This window comes from Vidua chalybeata, chromosome 6 (assembly GCF_026979565.1).
Source record: "Vidua chalybeata isolate OUT-0048 chromosome 6, bVidCha1 merged haplotype, whole genome shotgun sequence".
Lineage (NCBI taxonomy): Eukaryota > Metazoa > Chordata > Aves > Passeriformes > Viduidae > Vidua > Vidua chalybeata.
In genome coordinates this window covers 54,946,929-54,965,087 of record NC_071535.1, presented here as the reverse complement: position 1 = coordinate 54,965,087, position 18,159 = coordinate 54,946,929, and the positions used below count along the sequence as shown (strand labels likewise).

The window sequence follows — 18,159 nt, the reverse complement described above, 5'->3', positions numbered from 1 at the left end:
ACGTGTATTTTACTGTAGAATAAGCAGAACAGGTATTTCAGACTATGAGGATGTTAGCTGGTTTGTGGTAGAATTGCTTTTCTAACTCATTTTCTTTAATTAGATGAGAGTGATTGAGGTCAGCAGTCATGGTTTTTCAGCTGCAAGTGTTGCTATTAAATGCTGGCCGACCCAAGGAATATTCTGTTTGTTTACTTATTTATTTGGGTTTGGGGAATGGTTCAGTAATTTTGATTTTCATCAATCAAATGCCTGCAGAATACTCCTCAAGCTGGGGGAAATCAGATTGAGACAGATAACAGCAGAAAGAGGAAAAGGCAGCAAAGCAAAAGGAAAATCTACAAAACTGTTGGCAGTGTGCAGTGACTTGTTCTATTTTTATCACTTGTTATTTAATAGAAGCAAAAGGGACAGAAACATCTATTGTAGTCCTGTGCAGTTGTCATTTGGGAGTAACATTACCTGTTTCAAATGTTAGTGAGCATTTAATGTGGAAAAGGAATGATATCTGTGTAGTCTGGATGGCAAAACCACTGAGGTGTGAATTTCCCATGTTTTAAATGCATACTGTGTGGTAGAATATCATAATCCTGTGTTCCTTTTGCAATTTCTTTCAAATATCTGTGCTAAACGAATAATTAATTTCTGTGTTCATAGAAAAACACCCCTTTGCATTAATGATGTTTAGGCTGGGTTACAACCAAACAAATATTGGTTGGTATGAAATAAATCTGTCGCTATTATTTCTCTGTTTTCCTCTGAATGGTTGTAAGAAATAGAATTTCTCGTACTCAGTCTTGCTATGTGGCAGCAAACAAATTGGAAAACTGGGGATTGTGTGTTAATGTAATTACATACTGAAATGCAGGGCAGAGCTTGAAAAACTTACCATGCTTTCTCTTTTCCCTTTGATCACAAGTTAGTTATTTCTTTGTGTGCATTGGTGCAAAACCAACAGTAATTTGCTTTATTTCAAAATTTAAACTTCATTTTCAGAAGCTGGTTGCTCTTGGCCTTTGAACTTGGGTGTATTCTGTGCATATAGCAAGGACGTCAGGCTGAGGCATGCAAATTCTGTGCTCCGTGGCCATTTTTGAGGCTTACTTGAAATTCTGAGCAGGAAGGCGAGGAGAGAGCTGGTGCCATGTGTAAGTTCTGCTTTAAGGACAGCTGATTGCAGAAAACTCTGGCCTGCTTTTGGAGACCAGCCTGTACCGTGTCCTTGCCACCTGCCAGGTAGGCAACGACTGCCACAGCTACTCCTCCTAGGCTTTATTTTACAGACTGAACCAGAAGAGCCTGGCACTTGAGCCAAAAATAACCCACTGGAGGGATCCTGGGCTGCTTCCAGTGCCCTTGAGCTAGTTTTGGTCTCGGGCAGAATTCTGGGCTGAGCAGTGGCTGCAGGTCATGCTGGCACGTCCCCTGGAGATGCCTAGGAGGGGTGGCAGGGGAAAGGAAGAGGGGGAATTGCTCTGTGTTTGAGCCTTGCCCCAATCTTTACACCCAGATCCAAATGGCTGGAAGCATTTCCAGGGCCTGTAGCTCCTGCCTCCCCCAAATCTGGCTTCCAGCCAGCTGCCAGTCCACTGGCTTCTGCTCAGCAGAAATGTCTCTCAACTTCTCTGCACCTTCCAGGCTGGCAGCATTGTATCCAGCAGCTGGAATGTGCTGCTTTCAGCAGCATTCCTGTCATCAGAGCTGTTTCCTCTGAGCTGGGTCAGAAACCTTTCCCAAGCCCTTCAAGGGGTTTGGCTGCTCTAAGACACAATCCTTTCACTAGTAGTGGCTATTTTGCCTTTGGTGGTTTTTTAAAAATAGTTTTCACTGTCTTGACTCCACTAAGGGACTGTACAGGGAAATAAAATCAGAGGTCATGTACAGAACTAGTGCACATCATGGAATTCAAAAAAGAAATAAAACCATAAAACACAAGTAGAAAAAGTGATTTGAGGATGCCAGGGACAGTGGCTCAGATGGGGACAAAAATGGAATGTATTTTTGTATATCAAACAGGTTATGAAATGAATAAGGTTAATTTCTTGCTTTACAAAATCTAATTTAGTGGGCTGTACTGTCCTCAAAATTCTGGTGGAGTCCATAGAAGGGTAATGCTATTGAGCTCACTATGCAGGCCAAGGGTCAAGTTGGGAGCAGACAGCAGTGCAAATACCCCAAATCCCTCAAATGCTGCAATTCTGAACTAATATTTCAGCCAAACTGGAACTTCCAATCATGATTTTCAGTTACTCACTGTGAGTAAAACTCCCAGTGCTGTTCAGCCTGGCAGCTGGATCCTTCTGTCCCCAGTAGCTCCCCTTGGAGGCACTGGAAATGGTCAGCAGATGACCCATCCTCAGGAATCTGCTTTCTGATTCAGCCTGGTTCCTGATCCTACACCAGGATGTCTTTGGGACACAAGGGAAGCTAGAATTAGTTAAGGAGTTGCATTTGGCTGAGGGGATGTAAAAAGAAAATAGTACTTTTGAGTTTATCTCTGACCTGAAGTTTGTTCAGTCACCTCTGTTTTGGTTTTATAGGTCATAGATGGCAAAACAGAAAGAGGTTTATGTGATCATGCTGTTTGACCTTCTCACGGTGCAATTACAGCTTTTATATTAACTAACTCCTGTTTGAACTGGATTAGAACCAGGAAAAACATTTTGCCTTGTTAAAGACCTGCAATACTGTAAATGGGATTTGGAAAACTGGTCTTGTGATCTGATGGGGCTGGATACTTTTGTTGTTCTGGGGTTGATCACGCCTTCTTTGAATAGACATATGTTATTTCTGAAATCACTCTGGCTGCTGCAGCTAGACCCTGAGTGTGGCTGAGACTCCTCAACTGTGCACTGTCAGTGCCACATCTTCTTTCCTGAGCAACTCAGAGCTGAAATATTGGAAAAGAAAAATGCTGAGGTTTAAATGAGATATAGGAAACCACCACATTTATGGTGGGGTTTATTTCTACTGCAGTTTGATCAGCATTATCTGAGGCATGCTCTGCCAGCTTTTCTCAGGCTCCACTAAAATCAGTATCCCTAAATTTGCTGTAATTGTGCCTTTTTTAAGGGGCTGTGACCATTGGAAGTATGTGATCTGTGCATTTCAATCATGCTATTATATCTATCTATATATATATATATATAGATGTATACACAGATATCTAGGTCTCAGTGTAACAAAACTGGAGGGTTTAGATGGCCACACCAATATTAGGATATTAGGAAACCAGCGGTTGCTGAGATAAGGGATGTGTCAATGCAGCTCTGAGATATCAAGCTGCCCAGTAAAGGATGCTATAGAAGGAAAACTGTTTGAAGAGCCTCCCAGAGAGTTTTGTTATTCCTCAAAAGTTAATGTGTTTTCTTTAAATCCTTTTTTCCACATGAGCCTCAAGAGCTCTCTAAGATGGTGTCAAATGCCACGCTGGATTTCTAACAGTGGAGCCAGGTCAAAAATAGAGGTACGACAAGTGGGGAAAGAGATGTGTGGAGGCTCCCAGGGCTCTCTATTCCTTCCGTGTACAATGGTGAGAACACAGGAAAAAGAGATGAAAGCACGTGAAATAAATGCTAGATTAAAAAAAAAAAAAGGGAAAACAGAGATTGTTAAAAATAGTCAGGAATGATTCCTGAAGAAAATTCCTATACTTCCCAAAGTAAATGCAGAGATGAATTAAAAAAACCTAGCAAACAGACCCCTCACCAAATACCCTAAAAGCTGCCCCCAAAACCGCAAAAGAAAAAAGGGAAGAGAAGGGAAAATAAAACCCCATGAATGTTGAGTGTAATGTAGGTCCTTATGCTGAGCACTTCATCACAAACTTCTTTATGCACCCAATAATTTCCTTTCTGTAATTAGGCTAAAAGTAGGACCACAAAGTTAAGACTGATGGCACAGGATTGGGTTTGTAACTTGTGAGTATATGGATTTTTATGTGCCATCATTGCTTTATGGATAAGAATTAGGTTCAATATAACTCCCATTTAGGGAAGGGAGGAACATCCATGGAAAAAATGCATCTGGATGAGGAAAGCCTTCCAAATATAGATGTAATTTTATTAATTTTTCCAATTGTATGAAACAAGTATTTGTATTTTAAAAAAAACCTTCCTATAAAACTAAATATTTGCATGATTTCAAGGCTATTATCTCACTTTTAGATTGGTTCAAATAAACTTGAAAAGGGTTAAGTTGGACTATTCAATTGCTAATATTGGACTATATAATTGCTAATCTCTGTTTGCATTTATTTACATTGACTCCCTTACTTGCAATTCCTCTTTCTATTGTGCTGAATTTGTATTGACATAATTTTTTGCAGCTCAGCATACCACTTTTCAGTCAAACTCCATTATTTATAGAAATGAAGTTGATGTTATGTTTTCTGTTCAATATACAATGGTTTGACAATTTAAGAAGTGAAGCTTCACTGGAGAAATTTGTTTTAATGCCTTATAAATACTCTGACTTTAATAACAAGGTACCACTGTCATAACTTTGTGAAAATTGATCTGGTAATATTCAGCCTCTTTAAAAGGAAAAAGTATCATCCCAGAAACCTGTTTGTTGTCAAATTGTAGATGAGGCTTGATAAAGGGACAGGCTTTGGAGCACAGGGCTTTGTAGTGAGTGTAACATTTCACACTGTATTTCACACTGCTCACAATATTTCACACTGGTGCTGTCACTACATTTATATCTCAATCTCCTGGGCTGGCTCTGAAGACTCAGCTGAGTCTTTCCTGTGGAGTTCAGGGTAAGTTGCAGCTTTTGCAGTCAAGGTCTTGTCACACTGTGGAAGACATTTTCAGAGTAAACACTTTGAGTATTTAAATCAGGTCTGCTTAGGATCTTGGACAGCAATTCCAGGAAATCCAAACCTAATGATGCTACGTGAACCTTTTATGTCATTAACGAGCTGGTGTTTGGAGGTTTTTATTTCTCCCATTTTATTTTATTGTTGGATGCCCTGCATGGCCTGGGAGACCTTGTGGTGTCCAACAAGGTTGTTCCCTTAGCAAATCTCCATTCTGCTTTGATTTTTTTTTTTTTAACTTTTTCATTCTGTGCATCTTGATAATTTCAGATATTGAAGCCAAAAGCCCATTTTCTCTTCCATTTTCTAGGTGGTGTTGCTGAAGTAATTGTTCAGAATTGTTCATACAAGACAGAATTATGATACCACCTTGATTCAGAAAAAGCTGTAAAGTAAATATTATCCAGCCAAGTGGCTCTAATTGGGTGAAATCCCTGCCGAATGAAAACAACAAAAGATTTATTGAATTGAAGATTTATAACATTAAGATGGTATTATCTGAGTATAAGTAGAGGTATCTCTGGTTTCTGTTATATACTTCTGCTGACTCCAGAAGTCCAGATTTTGTTCCTCCTCCTATGTGTTCTCTTACCAAAAGCCCCATTACTTGATAAGTTTCCATTCTCTCTGCATAATCCTTCACATTATACCATTTTCATCTTGGGAAACAGCCTCTTACATCTCTTACATCTCTTTGGAACATCTGAGGTAGCAAAATTTAACATAAACTCTGTGATGCGTTTTCAGTTTTAAATGTGCCTCATCAAATCTGTAATTCAACACAGACCAGTTATTTATCCTGAAGAATTTATTTGTTGCTCCTGGAAAAAACCTCACAAGTGAAGGCTTGTTTGTTTGTCCTTTGAGTCCCTTTCCTTTCTTTTTGCTTTCCCCTCAGCCATGAGCACTCCTGGGATTGCAGGCACCATGGTGTATTTGTAATTTGCCCTCAGGGATTATGACAGGCTAAAATTGATGTTTTTATGTGTGCTGCTTGTCCTCTTCCTGCATTTCCCACCTATGCGAAGCCCAATTCTTCTGCTTGTCCAGATGTCTGGGGTCATACCTTGCAAGAAACCAAAAGAATTCTTGTGTTAGTTGAGATTTATCCTTCTTGTGAGGGCTAAGATTTTTATTTTGGGTCAAAGCCTGGCTTATATTGCCAGCTTCATTACCACTCTTGAGAATGCCAGGTGCTAAAGAGCTCTATTTTTGCTGTGCAGATCAAGTGTGTCTGGTTTCTTGTGGCCTATTTTTATATAATTCTTCATTCCATGGCTTGGAAAAGCTGTGAAGGGAACGAAGAAATTGTAAATAGCTAGAGAAAACTGCTATGATATTATTACAGGAAAATAAAGGGGAAGATGTGTCTGTGAGATTGCATTTCTTAGAGGGCATGGAATTAAAATTAAAGGCAGGAAATGATGCATGTAAAAACAAATAAAATAACAAGTGGAATGGTACATTTTGTTAGCTATATTTTAGCAGTCAATTGACTATTTCCAGATAATTCCATAAAAAAAGCCTTTGAATAAAGGATTCTCAAGTACTGGTGGCTCAGAAACATCCCCCCTTATCCACAACTGTTCCAGGGCAATTTTATTTAGCATTCAGTATTAAAGCAGTTACCTGAAGAATGTGACATGCTGAGGAGCCTGATGCCTCTTTCTCCCTGATCTACTCAAAGGGGTTGTGCTTAAACCCTGCCAGGGGATTCCCTGTCTTAAATATAAGTAGGAGGTAGGGATCTTGGAGGGAGGAAAGGAGATGCTCTGGTCCTTTGTGTTAGTGCCAGGGATTCTGGCACTAACCTGGCTGCAGGGGCAAGCACTGCGCTCCTGCTCCATGGCACAGTTGATTTTCCTGGGGTGCAAACCCAAAAAACCAGCAAAGAACCACTTGCGATGACCTGCAGTGTAGCAAAAAGGCAAGAAAAAGTTCATTGAGCTGGGACCAAGAAAAGCTTTGAGGGCAATACGAGAAGTTTTTACACATGCTCAGAGGCAGCACCTGTGAGGCCATGGCCTGGAACCCCTGAGCTTAGTTTTAGACTGTGTTTAATTCTGAAAACTTCACAGCAAGGAGGTTGTTGGTGTAGCCTGACAGCATCAGTGTGGCTTCAGGAATGCTTAGAATGAGGTCATTGGTCTGCCCCAGCAAACTACGATCAGTCTGTGATCAGCTGTAGCATCCAGAGCCTTTTATTCAGCACCTCACACTCAAATCCTGTATCGGATTTGTCTAACTACTAATTTCACCCCAAATAAAGATATTATCATTTTTTCAGCTGGTTGCATCTTGCCTGTTTTAGATCACTTTGCCATTTAATTGTGTTTTCTTTCCTTTTTCTTTCTTTTCTTGTCACCTTCCCTCATTTTTCTTTCACTTCTGTCAGTGCCAGCTCTGTTCTGTATTGTACCTCTGTGCTCTCCCAGTTCTTTGCTGGGCTGTCCAGCTTCTGTTCCTCTGTGAGATGCAGCCCTTTCTTGCATCTGAGGAAGCTGCAATGATTTCTGCATATTTTGATTTTTGCTTCCCTCAAGCAATTCTGTACAAAACTCTAAGATAATAGGGATAAGGAATATCATTCCCCCATCCTAAAAGAGAGCAAGGCTGAATTCCAGCCCTGTGCAGGGTAATCTTTGCCACCTTTTCAGAGCTTGACTGATCCAAAGCTAAAACTCTTTCTTTTGCGAACACTTCATTGATTGGATCCAGGAACTTCCACATTTTGCAAGGTCTGTGACATTGAGATTGGAGTTTAGGAATTAAAAGTAGTTAAAAGTGATCCCAAGAGTCTGGTGACTTTATTCCTTTCACTCTGTGCTTATGACAGAGTATTTTTGATTTTTTGATCCATTAGGGATAGCAGTGTTTATTCAGACATCTTCATCAGCAACAGAGGACCATTCTTACATATGAAGTTAACCAAAAGAGACAAAAAAAAAAAAAAGGAACTAATCTGATATTGTCTATTTCAACTAAAGGAAAGCAAGTTTCATTAGCTAGATTGCTCATATAGAACATGCTTTAGGTTTTTAACGCAGAACCGTGCTTTCCTCTTTGTCAGGTTTTTGTGGGGGGCGAGGTGGAAGGAGGGGCTTCATACTGCTTTGTCTGTGCATAGTGGGAGGACAGAAATTTTCTCATGATGATGGGATGGGGAAGGTTTTCCCTTTCATCATCTTTCCTGACAAAAACTGAAGCTTGAAGCCACTCTACCTTCAAAGCTGGTGGAGCTCTCTCTCCACATGCCTGGACTGAAGGATTTTTTTGTTGCATTTTTCGTTTAAGTAAGAGAAGATCTAGTTGAGTTGAAATCCCTGTGGACTAATACTGCTTCTCATCCTTCTGTGGAGTGCAGGCTCTTATCTTACAAAGTATATTTCAAAGTTATGTGCTGGCAGAAATTTTAAGCAGTTAAACATAATTTTTGGCATGTCCAGAGATTTGGAGGGAATAGTCCTTGGGAAGAAATTTTTAGTCACGTCGTAGACTTAACAAAATTTGGGATTTGTTTGTTGTTTTACTTTTATTTTCTTATTTCTGAAAAAGAAAAACCCACTGTGGGATTATCCAAATACAGTTTGTGGTTTTGTCCACCCATGGCTGTGTCCAAATCAGCAGTTGTAGTTTGTTCTGTGCCAGCTGGGGAGGGAAAAAGTTCAAATGACAAGGGGAGTTTTTCTGGTGTTTAAACTCTGTTATGCAAGTGACAAATTGAGTTTTGCAGTAAAGAAGTGTAAATCTGGATAAAAGCCACTGAAATTATTGCGGATTTAGGCTAGGGCCTTATCTTAGGGTGTGTTTGGGTTTCCTCTTGGAGAAGAAAAAACACAAAATCTTTTCTTTTTTTTTTTTTCCTGGCAGCTGCTGGACTGTGTCCTATGCCATCTGAAAGATAACTGTGCAGATTTAAAAAATCTGCTTCTCTTATGGTCTTCTGTCCAAGTGGAAAAAAAAGAGTAAACTGGGTGTAAGGAGTTGTTTAAAACCCATTTATTTATATTTAGTATTTGGTAACAGCATGTTCTTGACCCAGGAAGATGAACTCTAATGGACTTCTGATATCCAAATGTTGGTGCTGATCTGGAGCTGCATGTAAATTGAAATGTAAAATTTGGGGATTATTTCTGCCATAGCTGCTTTCTGAAGGAGCAAGCTGCAATGACATAAGCTTTGTATCCAGTTTGCCTGTGTTACACCAGCATATGGCTCAGACACTTTGCTCCCATCCCCAACAAAATGGGCTCCAATTTTAGAATGTCCTTTACTGCATCTCCCCTTTTTGTTGTGTTTTTTTTTTTTTTTTTTTTAATACTTCAAGGTTTTAAAAGTTCTTTTTTATTTGTGGCATTTTAATAATCATGCTCAAGTCCATTAAGCTTTGCAGGAACTAGAAAGAAATAGGAAAACAATGAGTCATTAAAATACATAATGGGGAGAATTAAATTTGCCATTCTGGTTGAATTCCTCCCAGGCAATAAGGGAAGGTCAGGCCATCATATCATGGTAAAGAAATCTCAGAATTCTAGCAAGACTTTTTTTTTCGGGGTGGGGGGGGTAGTGGTTTGGTTTTTTTCTTTTTCTGGTTTTTTTTTTTTTTTTTTTTTTTTTTTTTTTTTTTGTTTTTTTTTTTTTTTTTTTTTTTTTTTTGTTTTTTTTTTTTTGGTCAGTACTCCTTAAATTTGACTTTGAGAAATGCAAGGTCACCTCTGCTGGATGTCCTTTTCAAATAGCTTTGGTATGGTGTTAAATAACATTTTAGGGTTACTAACTCCTGATGTGGCAAAATGGGAATGGGTGGCTTTTTAAGTTATCAAATCCAGATCAATCTTTTCTCATTAGATAAAGAATATTTTCTGCAAAGCTGAATATCTTTTAATCACATAAAACTGAACACACAGAGTCAAGACTTACATGTGTATAAAATAAAGCCATTAGGGCTACCTTTTTGTGTTGTTTTGTTTTCCCTGCAGACATGTTGAAAAAAATCAGTGTAATTAGCAGTGGTCCACATGAAGCTTGAAATCAAAGTCAGATCTCTGTCTACTGATGCTCAAGTTTTTCTCTTTTACTGCATAAAATTTGGGATAAGGTCATTTTAGTTGAAATGAGAAGAGAGTTCTGAAGTATTTGCAAAATAATTGGGTACATATTTAATTTCCTTTATTTCTGGGATACCACTGCTTTGTATCTTGGGTCAGCAATTGAAGCAGAGGAGATTTTTAATTATTCAACCTAAATGAAGAATCAGTTTATTTTTAAGGATGCATTTACAATATGCCAGTGACATAAAAAATAGCTTATTTTACACAATTTTTTAGGCTTTCAGTTGATCTGAAATTTAGGGGTAATTTTTGGCAAGGAAATACCTCCAGTCTGTGGAATATTTATTATAACTCTGTAGTGAAAGCATCACCTGAAGGACCAAATTATAGATAACATTTCATAGGGATGTGCTTGGGCTTCCTGGGGAAATTTGGAGATCTCTGTGGAAATCTTCCAAAAGGCCCCATGGTGGTTTTGGTCTGGATTATATGAACATTAAAAATGTCTTGGTTACTTTTCATAAAGAAGGGCCCAGCCCTGTTCTCTCTGTCCTGGGCATCTGTTCCCCATGGCTGAGTGGTGTCTGTTGCTGCAGAATCACTACAACACAGGACATTTAACTCAAAATCCATGAAGGGAAATACAGTTGAACTCACTAAATTCTTGCTGGAGCAATTTTTCATCACAAATTCTGTGTGTAGGAACACATTTTTTATCATCATACCTGGAATGTCTGAAATTTATGATTTTTTTTCCTTTAGGCTTTCTGATAGTCAAATATATTTCTGGAAGGACTTAAAACATATATAACCCTAATGGATTTCTTTGTTACCTGGAGTGAGGCCTATTTGATTTTTTTATTCATTATTTTACACTTCACAGTTTTATGGCTATGACAGGAATGTTTTCTGCTTTCTGTCATTTTACAATTTCATGAAATAAAGTCTAGAGTAGCCCATTCCATCCAATTCCATTGAATTGAAAACTTCTTTGCTGTGGAAGGTCTGTGGGGAAAAATTAAACACAAACAAACCTGTAATGGTTTTCCTTAAAACCAGAGGGGTTAAAACTATTGAATTCTGATGAAGAAAACATTAATGCATGGAGTTTGCAACCACCTGAGTGTTTACAACCACTTCGATGATAATAAATTCAGGCACATGGAAATACTTCATAATATAAGATTTATGTAGATTTCATGGAGAATTTATCCAGAGTAATTTGTATAAACTTGCAAGAATTATGCATCCCTCTCCTGTTCACATTAACCTGTAAGTAATGGTGGATAACTTCAAAACAGCTGAGTGGGATGGAGGAAAAAATTAATTTATTCTTTCTGATCTTCATGTATATTCTTGATGAGAATAAAATGATTGCTGTAAATAATGGCCTAAGATATTTTCCCATTAAATCTCAGTACTAAAAATGAAGGTGGTGACAGCAATAACTTCTTCCCTTGCTGGAGGTTTTGTTTTATGTAACTTTATTTTGCATGCCATGGAACGAAGAGGATTGTAGCCAGTGCTAGAATTATCATGTAATAATAATAATCATCATCATCATCATCATCATCCAGACTTTCTCAGGTGTGTGCTCAAGGACACACCTTCATTGACAAGGAGTGAGAATCTACTTGAATAAAAACTGAGCAAGCGCCTTTTCCAAGCACGGCCACAGGTCAGTGCTTGTGCCACCGGGGCAGAAAGAGGCCAATTCCCAGGCACAGCCACGAGGATTGGGGTTGTAATGATTTGGCTGCTCCCACGGGAGGCTCCAGTCTTGTGGAGGAGTGTCAGTAGTTGTGAATGATCCTTGTTCTCAGCTGCTTTCCCTTGATTTGCATTTGCTTCTGAGCTGCTTAACCACGGGTAGATTATTTCAATTTTCCTGGTGAATAATGCATGAGGGTGTATAAGTGGATGTTCCTTGGCTGAGTGGGCTGCAGATTAAAAGTGTCAGCTCCTTTGCAGCATTAATGTGCATTTCTTTCTCAGGTTAAAGCTGGAGAGAACTTAGATATGCTTTTTTTGGAGAACTCCTACAAGTGCCAAAATATTGGCAACGTTTGCTTTTTCTCTTCTTTTTCACTTGACTACCTGTTATTTGAATGAAAAAGCCAGTTGCCAATTTTCCAGTACAAGCTTATTTTCCTTGAGACTCCCCCTCAAGATTTCAGTGCCACATTGTTGTACCTGCTGCTTGAGCTTCCTGGAAACGATCAGGAACAGGGTTTTTAAAAATTTATTTGTCTGTCCCTCCTGTCAGCTCAGAGCACTGATTCCTTTTCACTTCTCCTTCTTGCTCTTTAATATGTCCCAGAGGGATAATTTGGAGTATCCTTTCCTGCTCTAGCAGCCCTGGGGCACAGACAGAGGCAATTCTTGTGTGTGACATGTGAAATGTTTCATGCAGGTAGAGCTAAACACATTAAATGCTGTAATAATTGAAATAACACTTCAACCCACCATGAGCCACTTGTTAGAAAAACCTCTTCAAATTTTTCCTTTATTAATTTATTAAGGGGCATTTAAGTATCTTACTATACACTTGTTTCAGTCCTGGATTATGAAGATATTTTCTTCTTTTTCAGCTTATTGGAGAAATACCCTTTGATGCTCCAGATATCTAGAAAATTAAAGCACAGTAGTTGTCCTTGTTTGCTTGTGGTTAGTCTGTATTTACAGAGCATTTATTCAAGATCATAATTGGATCCCTAAAATATGAAAACTCTGAAACTCATGGGCCATTCTAAACAAAATATCTAATTGGAATAGTGAAATGTGAAACCTTCCAGAGCTGTTTTAAACATAATAAAATACTTTAGATAATGGTGTTCAATATGAGAGTCCTGTGGAGTGTGGTTAAAAAGAGCTTCCTAAAATATGGAATCATGCCACTGAACAAAAGAGTCTTCTAAACCAGAACTCTTCCAAACTCCCCAACTGTAACAATATTCCTTGGAATTACAGACATCCAGACATGAAGTGTAGCAAGGTCTGTTGTAAAATAGTGCTTTCAAACTCAGCTTAGCCTGATGTTTTACAAGATAAAAGGCTGAAGGACTGTGAAACTGTAAGGGCTGCATAGTAAACAAGGCACTGAGTAGTGCAGCTGCTTAAAAAGCAGATACAGATTAATAGCTACAATAACAGAATGCAATAAATATTTAAAACCAGTCCAACAAGTGTTTTGTGAACTTCTTACGGTATTTGATGGTGAAAATTTCAGAGAGAATACTTGGGCTGGTTTCGGGTTGTAAAATATGAATTCTCAAAACCCAACCAAAGAATAACAGAGAAGAAACAGAGGGAAATCATGTTGACGTTGTGATTTAAGTTTGAAATAATTCCAGCACGTGCTTTGCGAGCTCTTTTTGTGTCGGTGCTGCTGCACTTCCAGGGCAGGAGTGGTGGTGGTGTCTTGTCCCCTACTGCAGATGTTGGTCCCTGACCTGCACATTTGTTGCTCAAAGCAGTGTTTCTTTGCTCCAGGTATATCATTAAGATATTCCAGGCTTCCAGGTTCTGTGCCACCTTTCTGTGCCAGCCTTAATCTCATTTAATGCTCTTCCTGACCCTCCAGTCCCTCATTATCATTTCCTCATTTCATGCTCAGAGTGACAGGGGCAGCAGAGCAGGAGGAACTAAGAGGAAGTGAAGTTTCTTCCTCATCTCCTCTAAATGTTTGTTCTGTCCACTTTTCCATTTACAAGTCATGCCATCAGAAGAGCTTTGCTTTTATGGATTTGTGCTTTCAAATTCTCCCCTTAACATGGAATTCTGACACTTAACTTCTTTTTGATGTTGCCTTCATTCCTTTGCCCTTCTTAAAGGATCCAGCTTCCCATATCCAAGTAGAAGTCCCTGGAATCCATTGCTGTCAGGTAAGGGTTAAACCATGGTCATTTCTCTGTTTGGGGCAGTAGTAGCAAGGTCTGATTTTGGTGCTCTTGTTCCTGGTAAAGGTAAAATAAAGAAACATGGAATACTTCAGGAGCACAGCTTTCCCAAAAGGAAAGACTTCACAGACCCATAATCTGTTGACTTGAGCTAAACTTGGTGGCAAGTAAAGAGAATTTCTAGGAAGAAATTCCTCCCTATGAGGGTGCTGAGGCACTGGCACAGGCTGCCCAGAGAAGCTGTGGTTGCCCCATTCCTGGAAGTGTCCAAGGCCAGGTTGGAGGGGGCTTGGAGCAACCTGGGCTTGCAGAAGGTGTCCCTGCCCGTGGCAGGGACATGAAACCAGATGGTCATGAAGATTCCTTCCAGCCCAAGCCATTCTATGGTTCTGTTAAAAATGTTGTGCTCAGAATTACTCCAAACTCTGTATTTGGCCTTGATAACCTTGACAAGATGGATGGAATAAAGTGGGTTTAGTATATTCATTATGATTAATAGAATAATCTTCCTAAAATGTTTTATATTGCACCAATATATATGAAATAATTTATCTCATGAACTCATTAAATGCTGCATGACTCCAGTCTCTGTGCCAAAGGAGCTGTGACTTCTTGAGATGTTTGAGAGTAAACACTCTCTTATTTTAAAAGTGGTGTTAGTGCAAGGAGTACTGGATATTGAGATTGTCAAGGAAAAATAATGCAGTTGAGCACCTCATCTCCCAGTTTTCTTGCAGATGACACTTCAGCAGGGATTCTGTGTGCAGGTAGGCTGCTCCATGTGGTCCTATCTTCCTTTTTATCTGGGAAAACCAGTAAATATGAAGCAGAAAAAGGACAGCTGTGGTTAGAAAACTTCTGCATAAAAAAGGGAATGTTTTATTTCCATGAATACAGATAGGTGGTTTTTTTCAGGCTCTTTTAGTGGAAATGGTTATTGCTTAATATACAAGTTTATTTTACTTTGTTTTAGTGTATTGATGCTTTATTGTGATTTGCAATGACTCCAAATTTCACTGAACACTGTAGGCTGGATTTTTTATTAAATTATTAAAAAAACCCTCCTTATTTTTTTCTCAAAGTCAACAGAATTTGGGCATTGATATCCCTTTGATCATCCCAGCCTTGGAATTTAATTGAGCCAATGGTCTTGATGCTGCTCTGGCTTTTGCAAGGTGTCTGCATGAGCCATGCAGATTTCCAGGGAGGATATCTGTAGAATATACAGGCTCAAATTTATTCCTGTAAAATGTTTATAAAGAACAGTTTAGACAAGGAAAGCTTACATAAAGAGCTCCTGTGGTATGCCTACAGCAAGCCCACTTTTCCATGGACATGTGTCCAGACATCTGGGAACGTGCATATCCATTTTTCATGGTGTAGTGAGTGACAGAAGCCATTTTAGAGTAATTAAGTTCTCAAAACTTGAAGAAAATCCTTCAAATTCTCTAGAAAAGAACAGGAAATCTGAGATTTTTTTCAGGGTGCTGAGTATTATAAAAACATTAAGGTAATGTTAAATGCATTTTGTGTTGTTTTAGAGGTATTTGCTCTTCTGACCCTTTAAATCTGCTGCATCACTTTGTGGATCTGAGTTCCAGAAGTGAGTGGGATTGAGTGTTTGATTCTGGATCAAAGGAATTGTTTCCAGAATTTAAATGCATGTTGGAGCAACAAAAGCCCCACTCTGGGTTCTCTTACAACCCAAATAAACTTTTAAAATCAACAGGGATGGATTAGCTCGTATGTTTTCCATCATGAGTGTAAGACATGATTCAGATTCCTTGTTTTCCTTGATGCTTGTACAGTACATTTTGGAGGAATAAATCACATGGGATAAATGTTGTGTATTATAGTTTAATTTGCTTCTCTATTGTTTGGAGATAAGTCACTTAAACTGGGGAGAGACATTCAGTTAAAAAAAAAAAGAATTATTATTGCTTATGTCACTGTTATGCCTGAAAGAAAGAAATAATTTCTCAGTGTGTAGATCCACGTTGCTATAGGAAATTGTCAGGATGTAGATTCCTTTGGACTGGTGTTCGTGAAGAGTGACAGTGCCTGGAAACTCCAGCACTGGTAGGGCTTACAGCTTTTAATTTGCCTCTCCAGCCTTGACCCACTCAGAGCTGTTTAGATATTTCAGATTTTGGAGAAGATGAGGGCAGTCTGGAGAAGTCAGCATTTTATTGAAAATATTTTGATTTGTCGACCCTCTGAATTCCCGTGCAGTGTCCTCTGCTCTTTGCCCAAGGTGGGAAGCTGTTCTCCATCCTGGAGACCTGGCAGTCAGTCCCCAATCTCCTGCCATTGTGTGCTCATAGCTCCCCTCAGAACTCCTTTCTCTGGTCCTCCCCAAGGTATTTTCAATGCATTTAATGTTATTTCAGCCAAAGTGGTGCAGTGCTGTAACAGGAATATTTGAAGCCTTGCCCCTGAGCCCCAGCTAAGATGAAGGAAGTTTTCAATGCTGTTTGATTAGGTTTTGTGTTTCTTGGTTAAAAGTTATAATGTAGTGGCCCTGCAGATTTTTAAAAAATTTTATTCAAACTGTGGCATAACGAGGAATTACGGGCTGTCAGAATCAAATTGTGCTGCTTTTCCTACCATGGTTACAGGCTTTGTAAAAGAATGTATAGGTGTACTTGCTCTGGTTTTATTAGAAGGTGAAAATTATCTTGAGGACTGCTAAGCTCTGCTTAGTTTTATGACATTTTTCTGTTCTTGTCAGAAGCTGCCATGACAATTACTTAACAAGGAATTAAAATCTCAGGGGTTCCTAAATCTGCTTCATCTTTAACTGATAAATTGTTCATAAACACACAGTATGTGGCATCACCTTTCATCTATAAAAAAAGGCATTGAGAGCTCATCTAATTCTTAAAAGGATGAATGCGCAGAGGAATTCATACAAAATATTGAAAATGAAAGATGCAAAACAGGTTAGAAAACCAATCTGCAAAAGTGCTAGTCCTACTTCCACTAATCTATATTTGTTTGCCAGCTTTGAGCTGATCTAGGCTTGACTTAGCTGGTGGTTTAGCAGTTCCCTGAGCCCAGCAAGCTCTTAGACCAGCCCTCCCTGTCTCAGGACACAGTGACTGAAGTGTCCCCCTGTCCCAGGCATCCCTGACTGATGGGACTGAGACCCTCCTGGGGGGCTCTGGTTTAGTTAGCACAGGTTTGAGCAGCGCCCAAAGGAAGGAGCACTGGCCTGAAGTGGATTTTGTCCCCTTCTCTTCCGTGTCCAGCAGCCAGGAATTGTAACAAATGAAAGAGGAGGAGCCTGGCAGAAGCCAAATGGAGGCACAGTTTCATAGGGAAGCATTTGGCCCCACCGAGGCTGGGTAGTCACAAATCCTGCTCAGTTATTGAAAACAAGTGACAACTTCCCAGAAACGGCTTCCAAGCTGTGAAGAGCCTCCTGCATTTTCAGGAGCTTCTCCCTGGCAGTGAGGGAGGTTACACCAGGACACATCTTTCGATATCCTGTGACATTATGCAATGCACCCATCACGTTGCATCATCATTGAAATGCTGTTCAGATAATGTCTTTGCCTTGCATTAAAGCTTAATGACAAAAAATTTGAAATTGTACCATGAAGACAAACTGATTCCTACCAGCCCTCCTTCTGTACTGGTTTGAAAAGCTTGGCTGGAGATGGAAATGTTTCATCTTGGCTTTTTTTTTTTTTTTTTTTTTTACCTTTTTAACCTTCTCAGTGTTTATTTTTTCAGAATTTGGGTGGAGAAATAAGATTTCCTAAAGAGCTGGAGTACTACAACAGCCAGTTAAATCCTATTTTTCTTTCTTACTGTCTTCTTAGAGAGTCTTGTGTGGGTGTTTGCATCCTGTTTAGCCTTCCATCTCTCATTCAGTTTTCCCTTGGGAGACTTTTTGTATGTTCCAGTGCCCCTCATTGTTTAACTTTAAACCAGTAACATTTTGATGCCATGGAAAGATGTAATAAGATTACCAAATTAAAAAAAAAAATTGAAGTATTTTTTAATGGTAGTCCTTTTATGCTTGAATGGAGACCACGTTTAAGTGTTCAAGACAGCACCCAAGCTCCCAGGTGATCACAGCAAGTCACAGGGTGGTACAAATTCTGCTTCTGTGGGGGTTTTTGCCACTGCTTTGGTGGTTTTTACTCCACTCTGCATTTCTCTCCATGTTTGTTTCTGTGTAATGCCTGTGGGGAATTTCAGCAGTGACTTGCACAGAGAAACAGCATCAGTGAATTATTTAAAATAGGTATAGTCACTTTAGTGTGATTTAATAATTAAAAAACCCTTTTAAAGACAAAGTCAGCTCCACAGAAGGCTGGGGTAAAGAACTGAGAACCTTTGTTGGAGAACTGGTGGCTGTGGCCAGGAGCCCTGAAGT

The 18,159-nt window shown here is 39.3% G+C and overlaps 1 protein-coding gene across 4 annotated transcripts in view; it reads left to right on the top strand.

The window, feature by feature from the left end:
• SHANK2 (SH3 and multiple ankyrin repeat domains 2) overlaps positions 1 to 18,159 on the top strand; it is a 248,007-nt gene that overhangs the window by 40,826 nt on the left and 189,022 nt on the right. For 3 of the 4 annotated variants that reach the window (XM_053945754.1, XM_053945753.1, XM_053945757.1), the window contains one exon: positions 13,707 to 13,757. The exons of the other annotated variant lie outside the window; for it this stretch is intronic. In XM_053945754.1, coding sequence (XP_053801729.1) covers positions 13,707 to 13,757 — 51 coding nt within the window. The remainder of the gene's footprint in view (positions 1 to 13,706; positions 13,758 to 18,159) is intronic. 4 annotated transcript variants of the gene reach the window in all.